This window comes from Colletotrichum fructicola (genome assembly GCF_000319635.2).
Source record: "Colletotrichum fructicola Nara gc5 chromosome Unknown KSG_Nara_v1_contig06, whole genome shotgun sequence".
NCBI classification, from domain to species: domain Eukaryota; kingdom Fungi; phylum Ascomycota; class Sordariomycetes; order Glomerellales; family Glomerellaceae; genus Colletotrichum; species Colletotrichum fructicola.
This window is the reverse complement of record NW_027094056.1, coordinates 4,535,092-4,558,431: the sequence shown is the minus strand read 5'-3', so window position 1 is coordinate 4,558,431 and position 23,340 is coordinate 4,535,092. Positions and strand designations below refer to the sequence as shown.

At 53.5% G+C, this 23,340-nt stretch overlaps 9 protein-coding genes across 9 annotated transcripts; 5 read left to right on the top strand and 4 right to left on the bottom strand.

The window, feature by feature from the left end:
- Nucleotides 1-337: 337 nt before the first annotated feature.
- CGGC5_v011558 (uncharacterized protein) lies at nt 338-1,542 on the bottom strand (the record flags this gene model as incomplete). Its single annotated transcript, XM_032032562.1, has 2 exons — nt 338-646; nt 1,111-1,542. The coding sequence occupies 2 exons, from the start codon at nt 1,540-1,542 to the stop codon at nt 338-340; spliced, it is 741 nt and encodes a 246-aa protein (XP_031887817.1).
- Nucleotides 1,543-4,174: 2,632 nt separating this feature from the next.
- STRAP (Serine-threonine kinase receptor-associated protein) lies at nt 4,175-5,455 on the bottom strand (the record flags this gene model as incomplete). Its single annotated transcript, XM_032032563.1, has 5 exons — nt 4,175-4,344; nt 4,394-5,016; nt 5,067-5,162; nt 5,213-5,252; nt 5,311-5,455. The coding sequence occupies 5 exons, from the start codon at nt 5,453-5,455 to the stop codon at nt 4,175-4,177; spliced, it is 1,074 nt and encodes a 357-aa protein (XP_031887818.1).
- Nucleotides 5,456-6,405: 950 nt separating this feature from the next.
- Nucleotides 6,406-8,822, top strand: lub1-0 (Ubiquitin homeostasis protein lub1; the record flags this gene model as incomplete). Its single annotated transcript, XM_032032564.1, has 3 exons — nt 6,406-6,453; nt 6,516-7,605; nt 7,660-8,822. 3 exons carry the CDS (start codon nt 6,406-6,408, stop codon nt 8,820-8,822), a joined length of 2,301 nt encoding a protein of 766 aa, XP_031887815.1.
- Nucleotides 8,823-9,519: 697 nt separating this feature from the next.
- On the bottom strand, nt 9,520-10,381 carry CGGC5_v011555 (uncharacterized protein; the record flags this gene model as incomplete). Its single annotated transcript, XM_032032565.1, has 3 exons — nt 9,520-9,789; nt 9,850-10,178; nt 10,243-10,381. 3 exons carry the CDS (start codon nt 10,379-10,381, stop codon nt 9,520-9,522), a joined length of 738 nt encoding a protein of 245 aa, XP_031887816.1.
- Nucleotides 10,382-12,145: 1,764 nt separating this feature from the next.
- CGGC5_v011554 (uncharacterized protein) lies at nt 12,146-13,113 on the top strand (the record flags this gene model as incomplete). Its single annotated transcript, XM_032032566.1, has 3 exons — nt 12,146-12,530; nt 12,583-12,820; nt 12,867-13,113. The coding sequence occupies 3 exons, from the start codon at nt 12,146-12,148 to the stop codon at nt 13,111-13,113; spliced, it is 870 nt and encodes a 289-aa protein (XP_031887819.1).
- Nucleotides 13,114-13,502: 389 nt separating this feature from the next.
- On the top strand, nt 13,503-14,201 carry CGGC5_v011553 (uncharacterized protein; the record flags this gene model as incomplete). The annotated part of the gene is made up of 1 exon (XM_032032567.1): nt 13,503-14,201. The coding sequence occupies one exon, from the start codon at nt 13,503-13,505 to the stop codon at nt 14,199-14,201; it is 699 nt and encodes a 232-aa protein (XP_031887820.1).
- Nucleotides 14,202-14,394: 193 nt separating this feature from the next.
- On the bottom strand, nt 14,395-16,098 carry eso1-0 (N-acetyltransferase eso1; the record flags this gene model as incomplete). Its single annotated transcript, XM_032032569.1, has 1 exon — nt 14,395-16,098. The coding sequence occupies one exon, from the start codon at nt 16,096-16,098 to the stop codon at nt 14,395-14,397; it is 1,704 nt and encodes a 567-aa protein (XP_031888050.1).
- Nucleotides 16,099-17,355: 1,257 nt separating this feature from the next.
- On the top strand, nt 17,356-18,286 carry CGGC5_v011551 (uncharacterized protein; the record flags this gene model as incomplete). Its single annotated transcript, XM_032032570.1, has 3 exons — nt 17,356-18,046; nt 18,132-18,185; nt 18,258-18,286. The coding sequence occupies 3 exons, from the start codon at nt 17,356-17,358 to the stop codon at nt 18,284-18,286; spliced, it is 774 nt and encodes a 257-aa protein (XP_031888049.1).
- Nucleotides 18,287-19,309: 1,023 nt separating this feature from the next.
- CGGC5_v011550 (uncharacterized protein) lies at nt 19,310-21,667 on the top strand (the record flags this gene model as incomplete). The annotated part of the gene is made up of 1 exon (XM_032032571.1): nt 19,310-21,667. One exon carries the CDS (start codon nt 19,310-19,312, stop codon nt 21,665-21,667), a length of 2,358 nt encoding a protein of 785 aa, XP_031888048.1.
- Between the last annotated feature and the right edge of the window lie 1,673 nt (nt 21,668-23,340).

Genomic DNA, 23,340 nt, shown 5'->3' with positions numbered 1-23,340 from the left:
AGGCGAAGCTTCAGGAAGATCTGGTGGTTAGATGCCCGGGCAATCGGACCCTGCGTTCTCCGGAGAATGGGACATGAACTCACAAGATGTCTAAGTCTGAACTACCTTGCCATTCGCATGGCACAGTTAGCAAAGCAATGTGACGAGGACAAGGTCGAAGAAAAGAAAGGGGAAGAGTACCTACAGTCACGTGACCCGAAGGTCGTTAGCAGAGGGCGAGGGGACCAGTCTGGCTTTCGCAGTCAATACCAGTCGAATTTCACAATACAAGGCCAGCGGCCCTAAAGGTAAACAGAGTTTGAATTGAGGCTAATCTAGATGTACCCGCGAGGTCCAGTTACGTAGTAGCCCCGGGCGATGGTCTGCGGCCGTCCCTCAAGGCCAGGCGGTTGTCTGCGCGCAGGTCGGGAAATTGTGGGTTGGGCATGTGCTTCGCAGTCCATTTGAATTGTTCCAGACCAAAGTAATGGATGGCAAAGTTGGCAGCGAGTTCCGGGTAACATTCAAGCAGCGCTTGGAAATGCAGACGGCCACCCACGGCCCTGCGAAGATGTTCGCGGGGTCTGTCCAATAGTTTGCAGTGGATGAACAGGTGCTCTACGGTGTGGGCGTGCTCCCCACAAGGACACATGAAAGTTTCTTTCCGCTATGTGGCAGCAGCAGTCAGCATCGAAGATGATACCTGGTGACTGAGTGTGTGCAATGGGACAGGTTGGAGATGAAAAAAGAAGACAGGTGGAAAAGGTCCTCTCCCTGGAGGGCTGGGGGTCGGGTGCGGGGCACAACAGAGAGACTCCCAAGGGAAGGTAGGATTTGGCGAGTGAAGATGACCCCTGGAAAGGGCGAGAGGGGATGGGGCAGGTAGAGAGATCATTTGAGCGTCCGATGAAGCCATTGCGTGACAAGGACGGGCAGCTGAGCCAACTTGGACAGCCGAGCCCATCTCAAGCAAGTGGGCATTGGAGACAATGCTGAAATGCTAGGTGTCCTCACACAACAGGCATAGGAATTCGGGCACCCCAGAGATGGAAAGAAGATCAAAACGACGATGTTTGGATTCCGGAGAGTCGGGTGAAAGAGTGGCAGACAAAGGAACGCAGAAAGACTTACGTGCATGTCGAACAGTGGTTTGTTCAGGCCGTTGATGCCGGTTTTGATGCCCAGTAAAATGGTACCCTGTGCCTTGCGAAGAGGTTTGTAGGCCTCGAGGTTGTGTTTCCCATACGTGCCTTTCCAGGTTGGAGCGTCGTAGGCAAGCTTGCCGAGTAAGCAGCGACGTTTGTTGGATTCCTCGATCCACGACTCCTTCATTCTCTGTTCTGCCAGGTCCTTGGCCAAAGACTTGATGATTTCCTTCAACCTCGCGGCAGTCTGATCGGAGCCAGCTGAGCATCGGCAACGAGTGCTTGCGCGCGACGAGGCAGGCGCCTTACAGTCGCGCAACTGCCCACCCACCTGCCCTCCTGCCAGCGCGCGCTCTCGGTCAGACGGGAGTGACTTTGGACCCGGATTTCGGATGCCGAATCCCTCTTTCTCGGGCATGCTGAGCTTTGCATTCATTTGTTTTTGTTGAGGGCCGCCTGGGCATCCTCCCGCCGTCGAAGTGGTTCGCGTGATCCCCGAGTCGCACCTGCCTCCTACCTGCTTCCTACCTCCCTCGTCGAGTTTACCTTAGCAAAAGGCCTAACAGCCCAGCGTGTGTAACACCTGCAACAGTGCCAGCAAGCTAAAGCCACTGCGGCGGGACGCTGAAACCAGTGTCTTCAGCAGAACTACCGGAGAAGTGCCCGCCACAACTGCTGCCGCCGCTCGCCCCTTTTCGACCGGGCCAAGCCAAGACTCTTGAAAATACATGGCAACAATAATCAACGGACATCGCGGGACCAGAAGCAAACAAGGCCAGCCGTCACGAGCTTTGCACCAGTGACAGCGTATTACTTCTCAAATATTCCTTGACGATGCTGAACTCTCAAACTTGGAGCATCGGTGGACCACGGAGGGTTAACTCAAGGCGCAGGGAAGCCCTCTGCTGATTTAGCAGGATCCCTGGTAGGCGATAGCGGTATGTACACAATGTCCCATGCCTTGCCATCCATCTTGCAATAGGCCTCGAGGTCATCGTTCGGGTTCTGGTTCTGGTGGATGTCGCTTCGATCCTGGTTCGAAAGGGGCAAATTGATACGCCAACGTCCAATCGTAATGTGCAGAAGGTTTTGGCAGATGGGATAAGTACCTTCTGGGGGAAACTAAGACCAAGATCCCCGTCGGCGACATGTCATTTGAAATCTGTTTACGAGCCTCACTTCCAAAGAATAGTCACACGGGAATGGAGAGCACAGCTCGTAAGATAGCAACAACCCTGATTGCAAGGTGGTCTCAAGCCAACAGAGCATCTGGATACCCGACCGACGTTGGCCCAACTTCCAGTCATTCGTCCATGGTGTAGTTGCTTGAGACACGTATGTAGCCCAGCCCTATGGGATTCATGCGAGAAGGCCTCGTAAAAGGTTGCGGCTGTGGCTCCTCAACGGCAGCGAGAGTTGTCAGTGGAGATTAAGGCGCCTCTGACAAGTCCCTGATTCGGCGAGTCTGCTATTCTTTTCCACGCTCGCGTAAAAGTCTCCGGAGCCTATCTCACAGTTGAAGAATGCCCCATTCACGAGGAAGAAACGCCGGTTTAGAACGGGCTTCGAAGTTGATTTGGTATTGCGTAACCTTCGCGGAGAGAGTTGTAACTCGATGTGGTTCTGCTTAGCTCCATGTCCAATTTGCTGCACCCAACAACGGCCATTCCGACGACCGAATACGCTCGTGCGAACCTCGCAGACGGGGAGACTTAGGATTTCATCTACGTTTTGACGTTCGATGCCAACAATCTCACCACTCTTCACTGCGGCACAGCTCGAGCAAATTGAGAATACTCTGCGCTCCGACACATTGTCACAGTGTGTTTAAGTAGTTTGTCAGGTGTGTTTAGCCCTTCAAGCCGAGGCTGGCGGCTTAAATCGACACAAGTGCCCGCAGATAGGACTCCGACAACTCGACCAAAACATCCCAATGGATTTTCCTATCCCCAAAAGGCCACTTCCAAGATTCCAAACCTGCCAGAACGGACGTCGAGCATCCCCATCTTCCTCACCAGATCTTTCAGCACTTTACGCACTTCACAGCACCCGCGGATCATCAGAGCTGTTGCCTGTGGTGAGGCTGCATTCAACGCAGATTGAGGAGCTGGATTACTGACGCTCTGAAAACATAAGCCCCGAGGCCTGACATGGCGGGGTGCCTTCTTCACAGGCAAGCAAGTGATCTGATTGCTACATTTGACGGTGCTTCCGCGGCGAGAAGCAATGTTTGAGATGTTTAACCCCAGATTTGACAACAGCAATGGAGGCCACAAATCTGGAGACATTAGAGATGACAGCAGCAGGAGTGATAAGAGGTTGAGGCAACGATGGAAAGGATGAAGGTGGCAGAGTCATGGCTAGCAGAAGCAGTAAGCACACTGAGCTCTTGTCTGAGAGGGCTTCATCTCATCAGCTGCATTGGAGGGTCGGGGGATTTACTCACCCTCTTTGTTGGGCAATTGAGAAGGCTCCTCCATTTGAAAGGACGAACAGAAATGCACGGGTGAATGTTCACTTCAGGCACAGACTCCGCACGAGGCAGCCTCACACTTGCGTAGATGAGATAAAGGAATTCTGTTGAGCACTTTGGACTCAAATGACTTCTCAGGTCTAGTAATGTGTATTCTGGTATCAATCGCCATTGGTGGCAACCATCTACCCTAGCCGTCATCCTCAATGGCTCGCTCTAATAACTCAAACGTTTTATGTATTCTATCCATGCACACGGTAGCTCGACGAGAGATCTTGCGGCAAGTGGAACATCTCAGTCCCTCCTGCGCGTAACCCCCGACATCTGCTTAGTTGGTCTGAGCCAAACGGCGACGGGTGATCTGGGCATACGACTGAGTCTCCTGTCCGGTACCATCAGTGACGGAGGCTAGGAACTTTCCCATCTGCTGGTGGGCCGCCGCCGGAGTCTCTGAGATGGAGTTGTTGCTCAAATGCGAGCAGCCGTCGAATTGCGAGCCTGACGAGACTCGGCTGCTTGGGAGAGAATAGATATCACTGGCATCGCTGCGTGACACCACGCTGGAGGCCGTGCTCTTCTAGTCCACGGTGCGCTCCGCGTTGGTGGCACCGCCACGCCAAAGGCCGTAGAAGCCGTCGCAGTTCTTCCACAGCTTGATCGTGCCGTCCTCGGAGCTGGTCGCGTACAGCTTGTTGTCAGGGGCAAAGGCGATAGACCAGATGGGACCGTGGTGGCCCTTCAGGGTTTCTGCGGCTTATTAGTAACGAGCCCATCGTGCTTTCTCGGCAAGACTCACCAATCTCGGTGCCATCGTCCCAGCGGCAGACACGCGCCCAGGTGCCAGGCTCCTCTCCAACAACAAACTTGCGTCCCTTGATATCGAGGCCAACACTAGCAACGCCGTGCTTCAGCTCCATGCGCTTGAGCTCATCCATGGCCTGGATGCCGCCCCAGAAGTAGACGGACTTGCCGGCAGCAACCGCCAGGACTGGGAGACCGCTGCCAATATCGCCGGGGGAGGTGATTTCGGGAGCAAGAGAAACCAGCTCGCAAGACTTGATCTCGCCGTCGAGAACCTCCTGGCGAATGACTTGGCGCGTGGGAAGATCGAACCAGCGGAGGGTGTTATCGGAAGCGGTGACGATCGTGTTAGGGTCCTTAGTCCAGGCGATGAACTTGATTGAGCCGGTGTGGGTGCCCTCGCCAATCTCGAAACCGGCCGAGGCCTGGACGGTTACAGGACCGGCGGCGTCGTTCGGGTTGGGAGCAAAGTCGCTCAGGTCAAAGACGCGCAGCTTCTTCTCCATACCTCCGGTCGCGATCAGGTCAGAGTTGTCGGGGGGGTAGGCAACGGCGCGGACGATGTGGTTGTGCTGGAGGGTGTAGAGGACCTCACCGCTGTGGGTGTCCCAGACCTTGCTACGAATTGTTAGCCATCGCTCGCAAGTCAGAAGTCGCACAGAACTTACGCGGTGAAGTCAGCAGAGGCGGTGGCAGCGTTGGAGGCATCAGGACTGAGTCTGGCCTGCCAGACGGCACCCTTGTGACCGATGAAGGTTCCGATCCTACCAGTCAGTTAGCAATGCCACCGCGCTGTCGATGTGCTTCGCCTTACCAATCGCCAGTGAGGCCATCGCGCAGCATAGGGTTTCCGTCTGCGACAAGGTTAGCATTGCGCCGATCGCAAAGCCGGGTCGTGTGTCGCAAGCTTACCCTTGCAGGCGGAGATCATGTAGTACTGCTCTTCCTTTTCCAGCGAAGAGAAGCAGACATGAGGAACGGGTCGCGAGTGGCCGTGGCAGGTGAGGGGGACGTATTGACGCGAGGTCTCGGCCGCAGCAGAAGGTGTGGTCGCCATGGTGCTAGTGGTTGGTAGCTGGAAGGGATTTCGAAGGTGTTCGCTGTCGCAACGTGTGCGTCGGGGGAGGAGAGGGGGGGTATCAAACGGAAGTCGTTGACGCGGGACAAATGCCGGGGTGTACGATGTGTAGAGAGCCAATGTCCGCGAGGAAAGAAAAAAGGAGAGTCAGTCAATACAGCCGTAACGTCGTAAATGTTCGTGGAGGATGCAATGGGGTCGTGAGAGAACGCCTCGGGCAGCGCAGGGGAGGAAGAAGCAGAAGCAAAAAAACGGGAATCGAGAAGACAGCTGCGAAACAAAGTGGATGGAAGCAAATGGGAGAGCAGCGCGAAGGAAATAATAGTGGGGTTCTGTCCCGAGTCGGAGCAGAGCCGATGGAGGTTCTGGAAGGAAGGAGGACGCTGATGCACCGAGATTCGATGGACCCCTGAAACTGAAAGCGAACACTTGAAGTGCTGCTGCTGTAAGAGGACAGAGTTGACCCCGCGCTGCTTACTTCGGCTGCTGTGGCTTGAAAGGAGCGGGGAGCTGCTGCCCCGGGCGGAGCTGATTGGACGCAACGAGATGGCACCACGTGCTTTGATAAGCAGCTCCGCAACTGTGGCTGGTGAGCTGCCGCTTGACCTGTTCCGGCAGGGAAGTCAATGGAAGCAGGAAGGCGGCAGGGATGGAGCTGTTGATTGCCCGGGGGACACCTGCACCGACCCCCCAATGGCCCCTCCCCGCCTGCCCCCCTTGTGGCGCAGTGGAGCTTCGCCGTTCCCGCTTCCATCGTCATCGTCCGGTACCTAGTGTAGCTGCCACCATTACCGAACCACCCACACGTTGCAGCACCACGACAACAGCCACCTCCTCCGGATCATCAACCGAGGTGTGAGCTATCTACACCTGGTCCTCTTCAGCAATCTCTTCATACCATTCATTCTACTAGGCCTGAGTCGACAGCCATGGCCGATTACAAACTCTCCGCCCAGCTGTCTGGCCACGACTCCGACGTAAGTACATGCAACGAAGCTTCGCTGTTTGTTTCACGGCTAACGTGATTTGTGATCAACAGGTCAAGGCTGTCAGCTTCCCAGCTTCCCATACCATCCTGTCCGCCTCTCGCGATGGCAGCGTAAGAGTCTGGCGCCAGGTCTCCGACTCTCCCCCCTCCTTCGAACCTTCCGTCTCGAGCCAGACATCCGAATTCGTCAACTCCGTCACGTACCTCCCACCTTCCGAACAATACCCTGATGGCCTCATTGCGTCCGGCGGCAAGGACACCATCGTCGAAGTCAGACAACCACAATCCAGCCAAGGTGACAATGCCGAGCGTCTCTTGATCGGCCACTCCCAGAATGTATGCAGTCTAGACGTCTCGCCCAAAGGAACATACATCGTGTCGGGAGGCTGGGATTCTCAGGCCATTGTGTGGAACACTAGCACGTGGGAGCCCGAGATTCGCCTCAGCGGCCACGAGAAGAGTGTCTGGGCCGTGCTCGCGCTTGACGAGGAGACTGTCGTGACTGGCTGCGCCGACACGAGCATTCGCATATACAACCTCAAGGCTGCCGTCGCCGGCGACGCCGAGCCCCGATCCACCATCTATACCCCCGAAGTCGTGCGCGCCCTTTGCAAAGTTCCGAAGGGCCACCCAAGCGGTGCTGAGATTGCCAGTGCCAGCAATGATGGCATTATTCGTCTGTGGAAACTGAACGGCCAGCAGGTCGGCGAGCTCCATGGCCACGAGAGCTTCATCTATGCCCTGGCAAGCTTGCCTTCAGGCGAGCTAGTCAGCTCCGGCGAGGACCGCACTGTTCGCGTATGGAAGGGCAATGACTGCGTGCAGACCATAACTCACCCTGCAATTTCGGTGTGGGCTGTTGCGGTCAACGCCGAGACCGGCGATATTGTGTCGGGAGCAAGCGATGGTGTTGCGCGAGTCTTCACCCGCAGCAGCGAGCGGGCAGCCGGTGCCCAGGCCATTTCCGACTTTGAGGAGTCTGTCAAGGCTTCATCCATTCCTCAGCAGCAGCTGCCATCTATCAACAAGGAACAGCTTCCTGGTCCAGAGTTCCTCGAGTCGAGGTCCGGTACCAAGGAGGGTCAGGTGCAGATGATCAACCAGGGCAACGGCAACATTACCGCCCACCAGTGGTCAGCCAGTAAGTGATTGCAGCAGACAAGCGGCACGACTTGACAGTACTGACTTTTTGTAGGCCAACAGCAATGGATCAACATCGGAACTGTCGTCGACTCAGCGGGCAGCAGCGGCAAGAAGACCGAGTACAATGGCAAGTCCTACGACTACGTTTTCGATGTCGATATTGAGGATGGTAAGCCGCCGTTGAAGCTGCCTTACAACCTCTCTCAAAACCCCTACGATGCTGCCACGAAGTTCCTGAACGACAACGAACTTCCAATTAGCTATCTCGACAATGTCGCCAACTTCATCACACAAAACACCCAAGGTGCGACTCTCGGTCAGTCTGCGCCAGCCACTTCTGATCCTTATGGCACGGAGTCAAGATATCGGCCCGGCGAGTCTGAGTTGAGGCCCAAAGTTTTGCCGCAAGCCGAATATCTGAATATCACGGCTGGCAAATACGATGCCATGATCAAGAAGATTCTGACCATCAACGCAAACATGATTTCATCTGGTCGGAAGGATGCGGCTTTGAACCCAACCGAGCAAAATACCCTTAACGCGGTAAAGGAAGCCATCGAGAACTCCAAGCCTGTTGACCAGGCTGGCATCGACCTTGCTGTCAAGATTGTGACCCTGTGGCCCTACTCGGATCGGCTGGCGGGGCTGGACCTTCTCAGATGCGTTGCGACATCGCCTCTTGCTGCGGACGCTTCGTCATCTGAAGGTTCATTCCTTCGCATTGCCGTGTCTAGTGCCTTGAACGCGCCTGACGGCGCGGCTCCTAACGAGAACTCGGTGATGATGGCCCTGCGCACGTTTGCCAATATCTTCACCTCACCAAAGGGCGAAGCGCTCGCATCAAAGGAGGCAGACACTGCAGCGACTCTGCTCGAGAAGGTACTCGGTCTGTCTGGTGGTGCAGCCATCGGCCAGTTCAACCGAAACATCCTGATTGCGGCGACTACCACTTTGATCAACTACGCCGTCTATGCCCATAAGGAGAGGACTTCATTCCAATCCAAGCGTTTCATTACGGCCGTCGGCAAAATTCTGTCAGAGCAGAGCGACTCGGAGGTCGTCTACCGCGCTCTTGTCGCTCTGGGGACATTCGCTTCGACCAGTAAGGCAGAGATCAAGTCTCTCGGTGGCGAAGGCTGGATCAAGTCTGCCGTCGATAAGGTGTCGGAAGTCCGGGTGAAGGAGCTGGGCAGAGAGGCTCTGCAACAGTTGTGAAGAGCTAAGGGGTGATGGAGTTGTAGTAATAGGCATAGGTGAGCACGGGAGGCCGGAGAGTGACGGCCGCGTGATGTCAGGGTGCCCGCGCTTGCTGAGGCCACGGCGAAACACCGGCGGGGACGCAATAGGGATGCGAGATGCGATGAACTGCAGCATGAGCAATTGAGAGACAGCTAGTTTAGAACGCGATTTGGAGCGTAATGAAACCGCTCCCATGATTCATGTTTATAATCCTTGAGATGATCTTTTTCACTCGCAGAGTCTTGTCTTGTTGGGCGGTAAGGTCCAGGTCCGGGTACGCGGCCGGGACAAGTGCCGGAAGCGCCGTCGCTTTCCACCATCACACGCCGTCCGTCCCGGGCACAAATCACAGACCACGGGCGATGATCGTAGAACTAGCGCGTGCACTGCCAATTCTTACCGAGAAACGTATTGACGAGATGTGAATCCCGAACACCAACAGTTCACCGCGCTCAACGTTCAACTGAAGAATTTCATTCATTGAAAAAATAACAAACAGTTAGATAATAAGACGAGTGTAGTAGTAAGGCTTTTCTCGCCCAGACTTGATCCCTCCCAACGCCATCTTTGATGCCAATATACAATAAATATCCCGAGGTATAATCCCATTCCACCCAAAGTTTCATCATCATCTCACTCCAGCCGCGATCACGTCACGCACGCACGCACTTCCTTACAGCAACACCCAGAGCCCGCCTACGACGATCGGCACCCAGCTGAAGACGGCCCAGGCGCTCTGCGGCCGCTTGCCCATGTACCAGAACGTGACGGAGCTGCCGGGCTCCGCGCCGGAGGTGGCGGCCTCGGCGGCGGCCTGGCCAGATTCCTTGGTGGTGATGGTGTAGACGTCCGCGAAGCCGATGTCCTGCGAGTTGAAGCAGTTTGAGTCGTTGACCTTGCCGATTTTCGGGTCGCCTGGCTCGGCGAATTCGATGTCGACGCACTTTTTGGGTTTGATCAGCAAACGCACTTTGCTGTATGATGGGGAGAGGGCGGGACTTACGGAGAAGAGCGAGGCGCCGTGCACGGCGAGCTCGACGATCTGGATGGTGGCGTGGTCGCCGGCCTTGACGGTCGTGTTGGCGGGCAGAGGCACCTGCGGGAGGCAGACGGTGCCCGGGTAGGGGTTCTTGCTGGGGCCGAGGATCTGGAAGACGGGGATCATGGGGAAGGACATGTTGATGGGACCGCCGTCGGGGCCGTCGGTGCCGAAGCCCATGTTGACGTACATGAAGGCTGTCGCGTGGCCCTGGAACCAGCCCGGTTGCCAGGAGAGGGCGCCGCCTGTTGTCGGCCAGTAGGTTCTGTTCTTGGTCACGCCCATGCCACCGCCTGTGAGGTTTTATGTTAGTTATGGCGAGAGAGAGAGAGAGGAGAGAATGGGTGAGAGACGTACATGGGTAGTTCCATTGCATGCCGTAGGGCCATGTCTCGTTGGTGATGAGGTTGTTGCCGCGCCAGCCCGGGTATGAGATGACGATGTGGGCGGAGGCCGTCGCGGCGAGGAGGAGTGCTGAGATTGTTGAGGCGAGCATGTTGGCGGTGGTTTTTGTGTGAGATGTAGGTGTGTTTCGTAGAACAGTCAACGACGAAGCCTCCTCTTCAACGAAAATCTCAACCGTCGGGAGCTGTGTCTTTGTCGCACAGCCGTTCGCTTCGATTCAACCCCGCCTTGGGGTTGGTTCGCCGGGGTGGTTGGTCCGTATGATGTTTGCTTTTGCCCACGCAGGATGTCAGGAGAAAGAACGCCGTCTCTTCCCAGTCGCAAATTGTCCTGATTACAGCTTTCGTAGCCTTTTGAAGACTTTGGAGATTTCAACACCGCACTAGCAGAGGAGGAGAGAAGGAAGGACGCTGCGCACACCGAGGGCGGCCCGTCAGGCTATTATCTGGCCCGCAGGCTGCGAGCCGCCGCCGTCGCTGCAGGCCCCATTATCCCATCCCATTTCCCGCATCGCACCATGCAGTTTGCACATTGCAGGTCCGTCCAATCGAGAAGGCGAGCCTCCTCTCGGGCTCGACGGTCTGGACGGGGGTTTGGTGGCACGCTGGAGTGCACCGGTAAAGATTGGGGCCCGGCGGGAGCCAGTAACGATGTGCGCTGGGCCTGCAGGACGGCCATCCGCCCCCTCCCCTGCTGGCTCGCTCACGGCACCGGGTGGAGGTGGACGGGGGACCAATGGGCGGCTGGGGACGGGGAGAGAGGCCGCGGGCGAGGCGCTGGGCATTTGGGGCCACGGAGCGAATGGGAGGGCGTATCACATCTTTCTCGAGGTTGTCGGGGGTCGTGAGTGGTTGGGGGCGACAGGGGTCGAGGGGCGTGTAAGCGCCCGAGGTGCAGGCTGCAGGCGGCGATGTCACCACACTCTTTTCTCTTTGGCTTGTCATTTGGCTATTGTGCTTGATCTGACTGCTGACTGCGGGAGCTGTGCTGCAGGTGAAAGCTGCGAGCTGTTGGCTGGAAGAATATTGCAACGCATGGTGGACGGTGAGAGTTGGGAAAATCCAAGGCGATGGGGGCCGCTATTTTTGGGGGCCGGACAGGCAGGATTTTCGGGGTGGGAGAGCGTTCGATCTCGGGGAGATGCAAGACTGATTTGTGCCCTGGGTCGTGCGATTTGCAAAGGTGATGAGTTGACTGTGTTGGTGACGGGCTTGTCCAACGGCGCTTGGAGATGTCGTTGGGTGCCGAATGGTGGTAAGCTGACGGCGCAGAGCTCCGGACCTGCGAGTTCCAGCCTGCCGATCGAGACCCGCCGCGTGGACATTCGGGGTCCTTCGTTGCCACTTGAGAGAACACCGAAAACGAGTCCCAATTGGATGGTTTTCTTTGTCTTGTGGAATTGGCCTGGCGGTCGAGGTGACGGCCGGATGTCGTGCCACGTTTTGTCTCACTTGTGCTGGACGTCGATTGTCAAATGTCTACAGCCGGAGGCAGGCGGAAAGACGGCATGGAATTGTGAAAAATCAAGGAGGATTTGGTATTTCTAGGAAAGGATGGTGAGGATGATCGTCGCCTGCATTCGATGCTTCTATTCCGGGCTCTCGACCGCGTTGGTGGGAGCCGTGAGATTTTAGGCGTGCGACCTTCTGGAGTGACAGCGGCGGTGGCAGGAGTGCAGCTGGAGCGGGAGCTTGGGCCATCGGCGATAAGTAACCAGGCCGATGCCATTTTCACCGCCTGCCACTTGATAGATTCTGGCGAGGAAAGCGGTAGCTATTCTGCCGGTCAAAAAGTTCATCCCACCAAGGCATCTTCCCCCGCCAGACCTGAACGGCCCCCTTTGCGCATGCACAAAATGACATCAGCAGCAACGACAGAAACCAAGAGCGAGCCAGCGCAGGAGGAATGGACCTTCGTCAAGTCCAAGTCGAGGTTCCGGCGAAAACCGCCCAAGGTCCCTGCGAAAGCCCTGGAGGCAGCCAGGAACAATGAACCCCGCATATTCAAGTCTGTCGACGAGATTACGACCGAATACGAGGGGTTCAAGGCCCGCTGGCGAGACACGACATGCCATGAGCGAATCAAGGATCTTGTGCAGAAGAACGTAGGCGAAGGGAGGAGGGTGAAGAAGGCAGTCTGTCTTGGGGTCGGCACGTTTGACCCCGAGGACGGCGGATGGGATGCCAAGAGGAGGAGTTACATACAGCTGGATGGGTTTCTGACTGTCGTGGAAGCTCTGTGTATGTACAGTTGCCGTTTCTCAAACGCCAATCAAAACTTACCAAGTAACAGCTGCCATCTACAACGAGACAATTCCATGCTCTTTCCAAGAACCGCGATTCACACCCAATGATACCAAGTTCCTGGAGAAGCTCGGCCACGAAGTAGTTGAGTCCCCCGCTGCCTTTGAGGCTGTCGACGAGGACACCCTCGTGTTTGCAATTCACATGTACCGACCGATATACGAGGCTACGCTGGAAAAGGCATTGCCAGCCATGTTCGTCGGCACCGGGTGGGATGTTTGGGATGGGTACGTTGTTCCACTGGATGAAAGTGATCTACACTGACACGCACAGAGCTGGAACGTTGAAGGACGGCGAGTTCAAGTGCATGAGCGACATGCACAATTCCCACAAGCAATTCGCGTTTCCTCAGGACGGAACATACACCTCCTTCTCAAGTACCTGTCTGTACTGGCGGCCGAAGCCGGAGTCATCAGTGGAAGAAGATGGGGCTTCAGAGGCGCCCGAGAAACCCAAAGAGAAGGGTGGGAATAAGAAAGAGACAACTGTTGACGGCGAGGAGACGGAGCCATCGAGCTGAGGCTTGGGCTGATGTCGAGTTGACGGAGCGAAATGATACCCGGATGACGGCGGTCTAGGTTCAGGGTGCCGGACAGGCATGTGCGTCAGACAGCAAGGTATGCAAAGCACAGCATCAAGGAGAACGTAAAGCCATGCTTCTCGAGACCGTATGTGGAGCACACGACTCTTTCTCCGGTTGCTTGCGGCCAGCTTATAATATTCATTGCTACCGCAAGTGTCCTCTGCCATTCCCCCAATCTGACATACGTCCGTCCCTACTCACCTATCAAAAGCTTCAAACATCCTTTGCAGGAAGTACAAGTTCGTGCTTAATTTTACACGAAGCATCTTGGAAACAAACCTTGCCTCAAACCCTGTTTATCAGTATCAATACCGTTGACCGGCACAATGAGAGAGCATGTAGGGTCGGTCGTCCCGCACTTGGCAACCGGCCTCACCTCTTACCAAGATATGCCTCCCCCGAATCACAACTCATTATCCCACCCGCATCGCGTGCAACACTACGACTCGCAGCCCTGGAAGAACATCGAACCACAGGCTATCTTCGCGTGGAACTCACCGCACCCCTTAGCGCCCCAAACAGGTACCGAGCCGAGAATGCAAGTCAGGCTCTGCGTCAAAACAACAGACCTCAAAAGACTCATGCGCGAAGGGTTCTTCTGGGCCACTGAGAACTTCAACTTCAAAGCCACTTACACCCACACCTTCGATCCCCGCAAGGAGCCCAAACAGTTGGCGCAGATGGGATGGACGTGCGCTCGCAACTTCTTCTTGTCGGACCTGGAAGACGACCCTTTTTGGACGGCAAAAATGTCTGTCTATGCTCGCGACCGTGTTACTTTGGACAGCTTTGCCGTCACTGGCCTTAGCAGGAAGAACATGAGTGGGGCTCGCGCATGGGCAAAGGATGGGACGAGCGGCTACGTAGAGGATCTCTACAAGTGGGTATGTGGCAGTCCCGAGTCTTCCTACAACAAAATATACGGCAACTTGCCGCTGGATGGCTGGTGGCCCTGGCCAAAAGCCGACGATGATGAGATGTTGCATCTTGAAGCAATGCCATACGAGTTGGGACCATCGCCATGATTGACGTTCGGTCAATTTTCCATTGGGCACGAATTTCAAAAGAATTAACGGATAAATGAAGCCCATGACGTCAGATCAGGAATGGTTGAGGACGACGACAAGGACGACGAGCATAATGAAAACTACGATGATGGCGAGGATGGCGAGGATGGTGAGAAGGGACCGGAATATGATAATTATCTAAACTAGACCACTAAGACTGTTGATTTTGAACTTCCATCGCAACATGCCAGTCCAGATGCTCGAGAACATAACTTGGCTGAACAGCCTCGCCGCAATTTGGGCACATATAGTAGTGTTCTTCTGTGACATTCTCCGTCGCATCCGGAGACTTGTATGCATCAGATGATGCAACTGTCTGCCGCTTAGCTGGACTCCCAGGAGCATCGCATACATCCTCTTCTCTTCCCCGTTTCCGAGGACTGCGAGAGTTGTCGGTGGCAAAGAAAGAGGTAATGCGCCCAGTTTGAGGCGCAGGTAATCCAGAATCTAGGTTGGACATGCTAACTGAGACGCCGAGGCACGGCCAGGACTCTCCATGCTCAGTGAGATCTCTCAAAAGGTCATGCAGCATAGTGAAAATGCTTTCCTTGTTGATCTCAATCTGAGGAGAAATGGGCGCCTGTTTTGAGCGTGTCGGTCCAAAGCGGCCATTGATATGGTGGTGCACTGCAATCGTTCGTGGACGTCGAGGGACTTCGGAGTCAAGATCGAGGTCGTGCAGTCTAGATTCGAGGTCGGCGGCGAATATTCGGAGCCATTTGTCTGCTTGTTGTAGATTTTCCGCTTTTGGTATGAAAGTCTTCGCGGCTAGTAATGACTGGACTTCGCTCCGGGGCCTGACGGGGCCTTTCTCGTCGCCTCTGATTGCGTTGTACACCCACTGTCCGTCTTCGGCTCCCAGTTGCAATCTCATTTCTGTGAGTGAAACCTGGAGTAGATCCCGGATGTTATCAGAGCCAAAAGTCTTGACAACCTTTTGCCCAAGTTGCCTTCCCAGACCCGAGAGTGAAGTGGCTTTGAGGGTTGGCATGATGATGGGAATAGACTTGCGCCTCAGTATTGTTTGGCCTGCTGGCTTGTTCATCCTAGAAGCTGCCTTGGCGAGCATTTTGTTACAGCTGATGCCAGCAGAGGTGGTGAGCTGCAGCTGCTTTTTGATCTCCTCACGTATATGTCGAACAATGCTACCCCCAATACTTAGTACTACGTCGTCCCAGTCGAGAACATCGTCAGGATCCTGTAAGTCTGCTGGAATCATGATTTTGTCTTTGCTCCATTGCAGTGCTGTGTCTGCCGCAGGCAAGGGTAGGTAATTGTCAAGACTCTTATTGGTAGGTGTCAGTGTAGGGAATCGTTCCACCAACGTTCGGTGGACTTGAGCTGATAAATCGAGGTAAAACTCATCCACGCCAGCCCTCTCAATCGTCGGAGCAGGCTTGGCTGGTAGGAGCTTCCTGACGAGATGCATGGTCTTACGCGACACACCGCGGTAGGGATCAAGGGAGGCTTTATCCGTCTTCAGATGGTCCAGCACATCATCCCTGTACCTCCAGCGATCGTCGCCCTCCCTCCAAGTAGGAACATGTTGAAGCACGATATCTGGGCAAATGCGGCGTGCCTCATCGGCAGACATGATCCTCTTGACACCCCGTTCCTTTGCCGCGTAGTTCAGCGCGATGATGGCGTTCCACTGGCGGACCGCCAGGGGTTTGGAAGGGGGCAGACCAAGCCTGAGTGTTTCATACTGGGCGTAGAAGGAGTCGTAGTCAACCAGCGCGACTACCCGTAGGGGTGATTCTGGCGAAGATTGTGACAAAAGCTGCAAGTCGCGATAGGTGAACTGTGAAGACGGCGCAGTCGGATGAGCCGGGGATGCGCCGGTATCGTCGGACATGGGCGGACTCTGAAATTGAGAGAAATGTTACCGGTGCTGTCGCAGCGTCTTTCGGCGTACAACTGGCTGCTTCAGCCGGAGACATATGCACGGTTAAGGTAATTGCAGGCAGATATCATGTTCGAGGGAAGTAGTCAAAGTAAGCTGCTTTCTGCTGTGAAGCCTGTGGAGTTCCGTTTCAATAGCGTCATGGCTCGCGTGAGATCTTGTTAGGGGGCAAACTTAGATCGCACGGAGCCTCTAACAAAATCGACAATTCACTAACAATAATATCCGAAGCAACTTGTAATGCGGCTGCACTCCAGAGACTTGCTGCCTACATGTTACATATCCGGATTCCGAAAAAACCCCAATGAGAAAGGCAACGTGAGTTAATGGGTCTTCCCCCCCCCATAGAAGCATTTCATTTCAAACAATCTCACATTGAATTCTTCCACAGGGGAATGCACCATACTCTAAAATATTGATATCATTTGTAACCAAAACCAGTGCGTGGAAACGTCGCGGGAAGCGTGGCCGTATTCATCGTCGCGCGTGACTTCTACCGCATCTTGCATGTCCCCACTGCTCAGCACTCTCCGGGTCTTTTGCATCTTCATCCTCTCCACTAAGAGTCATGTGCTGGCAAGTTTGTTGCTGCGCCTGATACATGCGCCTTAAGCGAGTTGGGCTTCTTTGCGTCTAACTGGGGCTTTCATCTGTTGGTGGTGGTGCTTGTCTTGGTACGGGAAACTACTGACTCCTAGGATTCTAACCAAGGTACTCAAATCTCTTTCCGCTGTGAATATTTCTAGTGCCGTGGTTTTTGAGAGGTCGAGTAGAAACTATGCTATGATATCTTTCCATTATGATTGCGGTCGCTTCCTTCGTTGTTGAACTACTCTGATGTTGGGTGACACGTCGGGCTTGGTCGGCACCACGCCAAGCACCGTAAGGCGACCGCCAAGTCGGGCGGTGGCGGTGCACTCTGCATGGCAGTTTTCCATCAGGCAACCTAACACCTTCCATTCTTACACGGGTCGTCGGTTGCAGCTAAAATAATGGAAGTCAGCCTTAGCAGCACTCTTTCCCCATCGTGTTTAACTGCGTCATCCCCCGTCCTGCGTCATTCTTCATTCCGCACATCATCTCACCACCAACTTCACCCGGACACGTATTACCCCTGTTTTCTATCCGAATATATCCGAAAGTCGACCACCCCAACCTCACAAACCATCAAGTATCCTACCGCAGTCAATATAAACGTCAAAAAGCATCATGGCAGAAACGAACGAATCCATGGGCATGGACCCTCCAACGTACGAGGTCGCGTCACAGCCAGGCCAAGAACTTTGTCAACCAACCACCCTGATCCTCGCCGCTCAGTCTATCCACGTAATGACACCAGACTCACCACCGCTCTACCGCCTTAGCCTTGGAATTGCAGACCTTACGGATATCACCACAGAAGTGGAATTGTCGCGGATCGAGTCCAGGAAGGACGGCACAGAACGCGAACGTCACATTTACGACCTGCTGCACATGCGCTTGGGGCCGGGTGGCTACACAAGGCTGCCGTCTGACTCCCCAAAGTACCACATCAAACGCCAAACCCGATCCATCCCGGGGCTGCAAGACCTCGGCATGAAGAAAAGCCACTCGCTCATCCCAGGAAAGAAGCGCTTTGCCGCGGTGCCAGTCGATGTCTACGGGAAGACCAGCAAAGTCGGCATCACCAATTTTGTCAAAGGCGCAGAAGCCGTCTTCACCACGGACGGGCATGAATGGGCAGACTCTCAGGGGAACTCTGTGGCAATCATGCACGACAATGAAGACAAGCAGCATAGCTTAGTCGTGACAGCAACTCTAACTCGAGCCCAATTTCACATGCTTGTGGCTTTGTGGTGCTGCCATGTTTGGGAGTATGGATTGGCTCATGCTGAGAAGGTGCATGAGGGGATTGACGGAGGTAAGTTCTGGAATTGAGTGCTCATCAATCGCAGGCAAATTGAGCCGAGATAAAGAGTGTCACTGACTTGTGGTCTGATGTCTAGTAAGACGAAAGATGGCAATGGCCAAAGACTTCGGCTTTCGCGGAGGGTCATCAAGTAAGTGGCTTTTTCTCTGCTTTACTCCCTGAAACTTTTTCAAGGCATCTAATCTAATACTTGGAACCTCAGTATTATCGGCGGGAGCAGGGTCTGTTTGAGTTCGAGTCTCTTTGGAGACTTGATTGTTGTTCCGGATCGAAGAACGGGAATGGCATTCGACCGATAACGTGCTCAAATAGCACCACAAGTCCCTTAGCCCCAATCGCATTAATAATTAGAGAAACATCGATACCCTGTGCCTCAAGTTGTTCGATTCCAAGTTTCCCTTCGCGAAGCAAGGCTTTCTGATGTGCCCAGCCTCCCCCGGTTAAATTATTGACTCCGTAGGGGGGCTCAATCGCTGTTTCGAAAATATCATAGCTTAAGCCTCAGTCTTACATGGTGTGAAGCATTTAAACTCATGCTGGGTGGCGCAGAACTATCTTTGTACGTCACGTTCGGAATGATTTAGTGCCAAGGAGCTTCCATACCTCAGCCTGCCTACAGCCTGCTGGCCCAGCCTGATCCTCATGATAGTCTTCAGAAGCGGTAGAGTCTTCATAAGTCCACCTTGAGCCTTGAAATTAGCGCGAGATCTTCTCAATCTTTTCCCTTGGGGTAACATGTTTCCTGGATAGATTTGAATCCCATAAAGAGAGTATACAGCGTAAGGGATTGGGCGTAGATAATGTTTCTCAAATTTCTCCAACTCATGATTGTTCTCGCCATGTCCTTATGGCGCACGGCAGCTCAGAGGGTTGTTGGCCGCTGCAAGTCCCTTGCACCAGCCGCAACGGCGGGCGACGGTATGCGTCAAGTGATACATTTGAGGTAGGACGAAAGTGAGATGGTTACTGGAAAGGGAAATAGATGCTGTGTTATCACCTGCAAGGTCATTTGCGCTGCCGATAGTAAAATACTATTGGTAGCCTGATCAGAAGCCCCCCTAACAGCAGCTATCTCTGACGATTGATGCTCGCAGCTCATATCACCATTGTGATCCCGCCTTATTTGCTCTCAGATGCTTGCCATACTCAATTTACAGCCTGAAGGTCTCTGTCCTACTTTTTGCCCTCGTTGAAACTGTTGATTCAATTGACCGATGGAAGATGTCTCCGGACAATCACTTCTCTAACGCCAATATGCCCCTTAACCCGTTGTCGCCCGATGAGGATGATGTGCGGAAGACTGAACAGCGCGTTCTCATTTCTTCGTATTCATCACTGCCCTCGACGCCAGCCGTAAATGAGTTCACCACTGAGAAGCCCAAACCTCGAGTCCTTCTCGCTCGCGGAATTTGGGACAATTCATGGCTGATCCATTTTGTCGCGGTTGCATTTACGGTTGCCGTTGTTCAGTTCACTTTCAGGGAATGCTACTGGTTTGACGAGGACAGCTGGGATAGCGTATGGATCTCCCACGTCGCCAAGCAGGACGTTGCCACCAACTTCTTACAATTCTTCGCCAAGGTCCACGAGATCCTTATTGTCGCTTCTGTTTCTTCGATGGTCATGCATGCATGTCGTCGGATGCTGGTGGGAGATGGGATTCCATTTGGCTTTCTCACTGGAGCCTACCAGATCAGCTCGGCTGAATGGCTGTTCTCCAAGAACTACGTATGGGCCGCGAAGAAACGGCATACAGACACCAACTCGAGGCATTACATTTCCACTCGAAAACACGTTTTCATGGGTCTTGCCGCACTTTGTTTCTGCATCTACTGCAATACAGTCGGCCCCTCCTCCGCCATTGTTATTATACCGGAGTTAAATTGGTGGGAGGTCAAGAGTTCCATCCATGACAGCGTTGGGGCTTCATACGTTAAAGCCGGACTCGATAGGGTCTTTCCCAGCGGTCTCACAGAGGTGGACCCTCCATTTTATTGCACTTCCACGACTTCACGCGATCGAACATGGTGTCCTCAATCTGGTTACAATGAGCTGGAGATGTGGGCCGAGACATTCTTGCACGGAGGTCCATCTTCACCCATGGATATTACGCAAAGGAACAGTGGCATCCGACGTCAAGTGTCCTCTTCGACGATGGGGAGGGAAAATAAAGTCAAGACAGCGGAGGACAGCATGTCCCTTCTAGCTGTCGCCAGTACACCGCACTCTTCTTTGACAGAGCTTTCCGGAGCCTTCTGGAGCTATGTTGAGGCACACAAGATTGCTGGTGTCGACAAAATCCGGCGCCCACAACTTTATCCCCAAGAAGACGTCTTTTCACCTTTGGTTCAGGTGCAATGCAACATATTCTCATACATGGAAACTCAAGACGCCTCGCGCGGAGAACACATGATCAAGCCTTATTTTGATACTAGTGAGATGCGCAACTTCACAGCCCTTGCGCTTAAGGAGCAGGACTGGTATCAAACCAGAATGTGGCCCGTACCCGAGGAGTTTTGGAATTACGCCCGAGATCAGGAAAGTCTGGCCAAAGCGAACTTTACGTGGGTTGATGCCGCATCTTTATTTCCCAGCGAGAGACCTTCTCTCGCTTCAATACTCGAACTGCCGATGGAGAGGGAGAGCTGCCGTGGGAGTGACTCTTGTAGTCAGGATAGTCTGGTTATCCCCTGTATGATGGATGCTCGCTGGGCTGGAGTGGACATATCCCTCGATTTCAACAAGGACCGTGTTCTCCAGCACAACATATCGGATGTCTCCAAAGCGTTCGAAGATGAATGGGACGACTCCGATATCTTCGAATGGCCGGCCATACATTCTGTCTCCGGCCGGAACATCCCAATCTCGGTGGAGTGGGCTAACCTGCTCAATAAACCCATGAACGACACTTATTCAGGCGTGAACACGACGACCGTGTCGTTTCTTTTTGAAAGCTCGGTAGAGAGATCAAATTCTCGCAACATTAACTTTGAACCCCCGGTCTTCAAACAAGACATGCCATACCAAGAGATGGTCGAGTCCGTTGGACGAACGGTTGCCAGAGTTATGGCTCACTCTCTCGTTGATGGACTGAGTCGCGTGTCATACTGGAGAGACTTTGGTTTGGTACGAGAGACCTATGAGAATGGCACTTTCTGGGCGGTTGATCTCGTCAACGTCGCAGACTCGTCGCGTACGGATCCCTATCACCAAAATATAACGTACTTCGCAGATTGGACCATGATTCATTGGAAACTAAGGAGATACGGCTATGGTTTTGGCTTCGCTAGCAAGACTATTCAATTTGGTGTGGTCGTTCTTCTGGCCCATGTTGCCATGGTTCTTGTTTACGCTCTGTACATCCTCTTTTTTCGACTATCTAAGAGGGGTTGGTCAAGCGGTGCGTGGGGCGGCTTGGACGAAATACTGTTGCTGGCGATCACGTCTCGACCGACACATATGACACGATTCTCCAGTACCGGAATTCCAAGCAACAGGATGTTCGAAGCACGCGCAAGAGTGAGGGAGAAAGGCGACAATGGAATCGAGCTGATCGTGGGTGATGAGATAGACGACGAACGTAAACTGCTACGGGGGAAGAAGTATCTTTGAATACCGCGGTTTAATGTTGAATTCACCTATAGCAAGTCATCAAAAGCAGACATATTTCATCAATTAGTATCTTTCTTGGACGGTTGTCCTCGTCTTTTTCTTTGTGCGTTCTACATACTTCTGAAAGGACCGACCTATGCATAGATACTTTTCAAATGTCTTCAAACTGCAAGGCTCCGCAGGAGAAGCAGTTAGATTGCGGGGTGGTCAGGCAGGCGTCTTAGTGACGGCGGCTGAGTGAATTGTTTGGACACTCAGAAAATGCTGCATGCTGACTGTTTCATCACCTCGTAATAATCCAAAGTAAGTCTCCATTCTGTAGGTAGCTTGCCTTTGCGAGAAACAACTTCCGCAACCACCCGATTATTGGTACAGACTGCTCTCTGATTTCTGACATCTGCATGCCTTGGCGACGCCACAAGATAATTCAAGCTCAGCCTGCATATAGGACTTGCAACTGATAGTGTATTTTTCAGCGGATTGGTGGAAGAAAGTGCCAGCATTCCACACACCGGCGCTGCTGATTGCAACAGTCTTAGCAATACATAAGGGGCTTTCGAGCGCTCGCCCCGTCGACAATGATTGTACCGCGTGCCATGAAGTACCGTTCCCATTTACCTAAGCTTTCTGACCCCCCAATGATGTCTAGGATTCTCAAAAGATTACAAAGCAACAATAATGACGACTCGTTTGGATCAGAATCCATCCCCCTAACATCCCCAACCCGACTGGGCTCCATCACTGATACCAGCATTCCCACTAAAAATAAGGCAGTCACGACAGCAACGATAATACACTACTCTTGGGTAGGCCTGATCTTTGATCTTTTCTTGGTGGCTGCGCCTTTGGTATTCTTTGGTAAGAATTATGCTCAGGCGCTACAGTCAATGCCTTTCATGTTGACGGCAAATACGTTTCAGGTCTCTTGATTGCCGCAGCTTTACACGATAAAAAGATCGAATCTATCATCGGCGATCGCATTCAAGATGCCTTGCTGTTGTCGCCTACTATATTTCCCATCGTATTCGCCGCGATATGTGGCAAGGCCATGAAGTCCATTGCTTTATACAAGAGCCAGAGCGGGATGTCTCTGCGCGTAAGTCTTTGAGCCAGCTAACATCCACCCACTTATTAACATCGTGTGCTTGCAACAGAATCTAGAGCATCTAGCTGGTGCGAGTTCACTGTTTTCGGCGTTGGAACGAGTTGTAATCCTGCGCAACTTCGGGATTGTTGGCATTGTTGCAGCTGTTGTTTGGCTTTTATCGCCTTTGGGTGGCCAGGCGCTTAGTTTGCGCCTCCTGTCCAAGCAACATTTCTACGCGCATTCCACCCAAAACGCGACCTATGTAGGCCCGAGCTTTCTGAATTATTACCCGCTTGATTCAGCATCTGGGGCCGCATCTCTCCTTTCTCGAGTAGCGTCAACATACTCATCATCCCTATTGTCTTCCAAACAGATCCGTGGATCTCCCAGAGATGTTTGGGGGAATCCAAAGACAATGGTTTCTATCCCAGGATCACGCAAGATCAATGAATCCGAATGGACAACTATTTCTGGAAACGATACCGTGGAATACAACGGTTTCATCGGACTACCCGTCAAGGCCTTCTCAGGTAGCACAACATCCAAGTTTACCGTTACCTCAGTATATTTGGAGATCGAGTGTTCA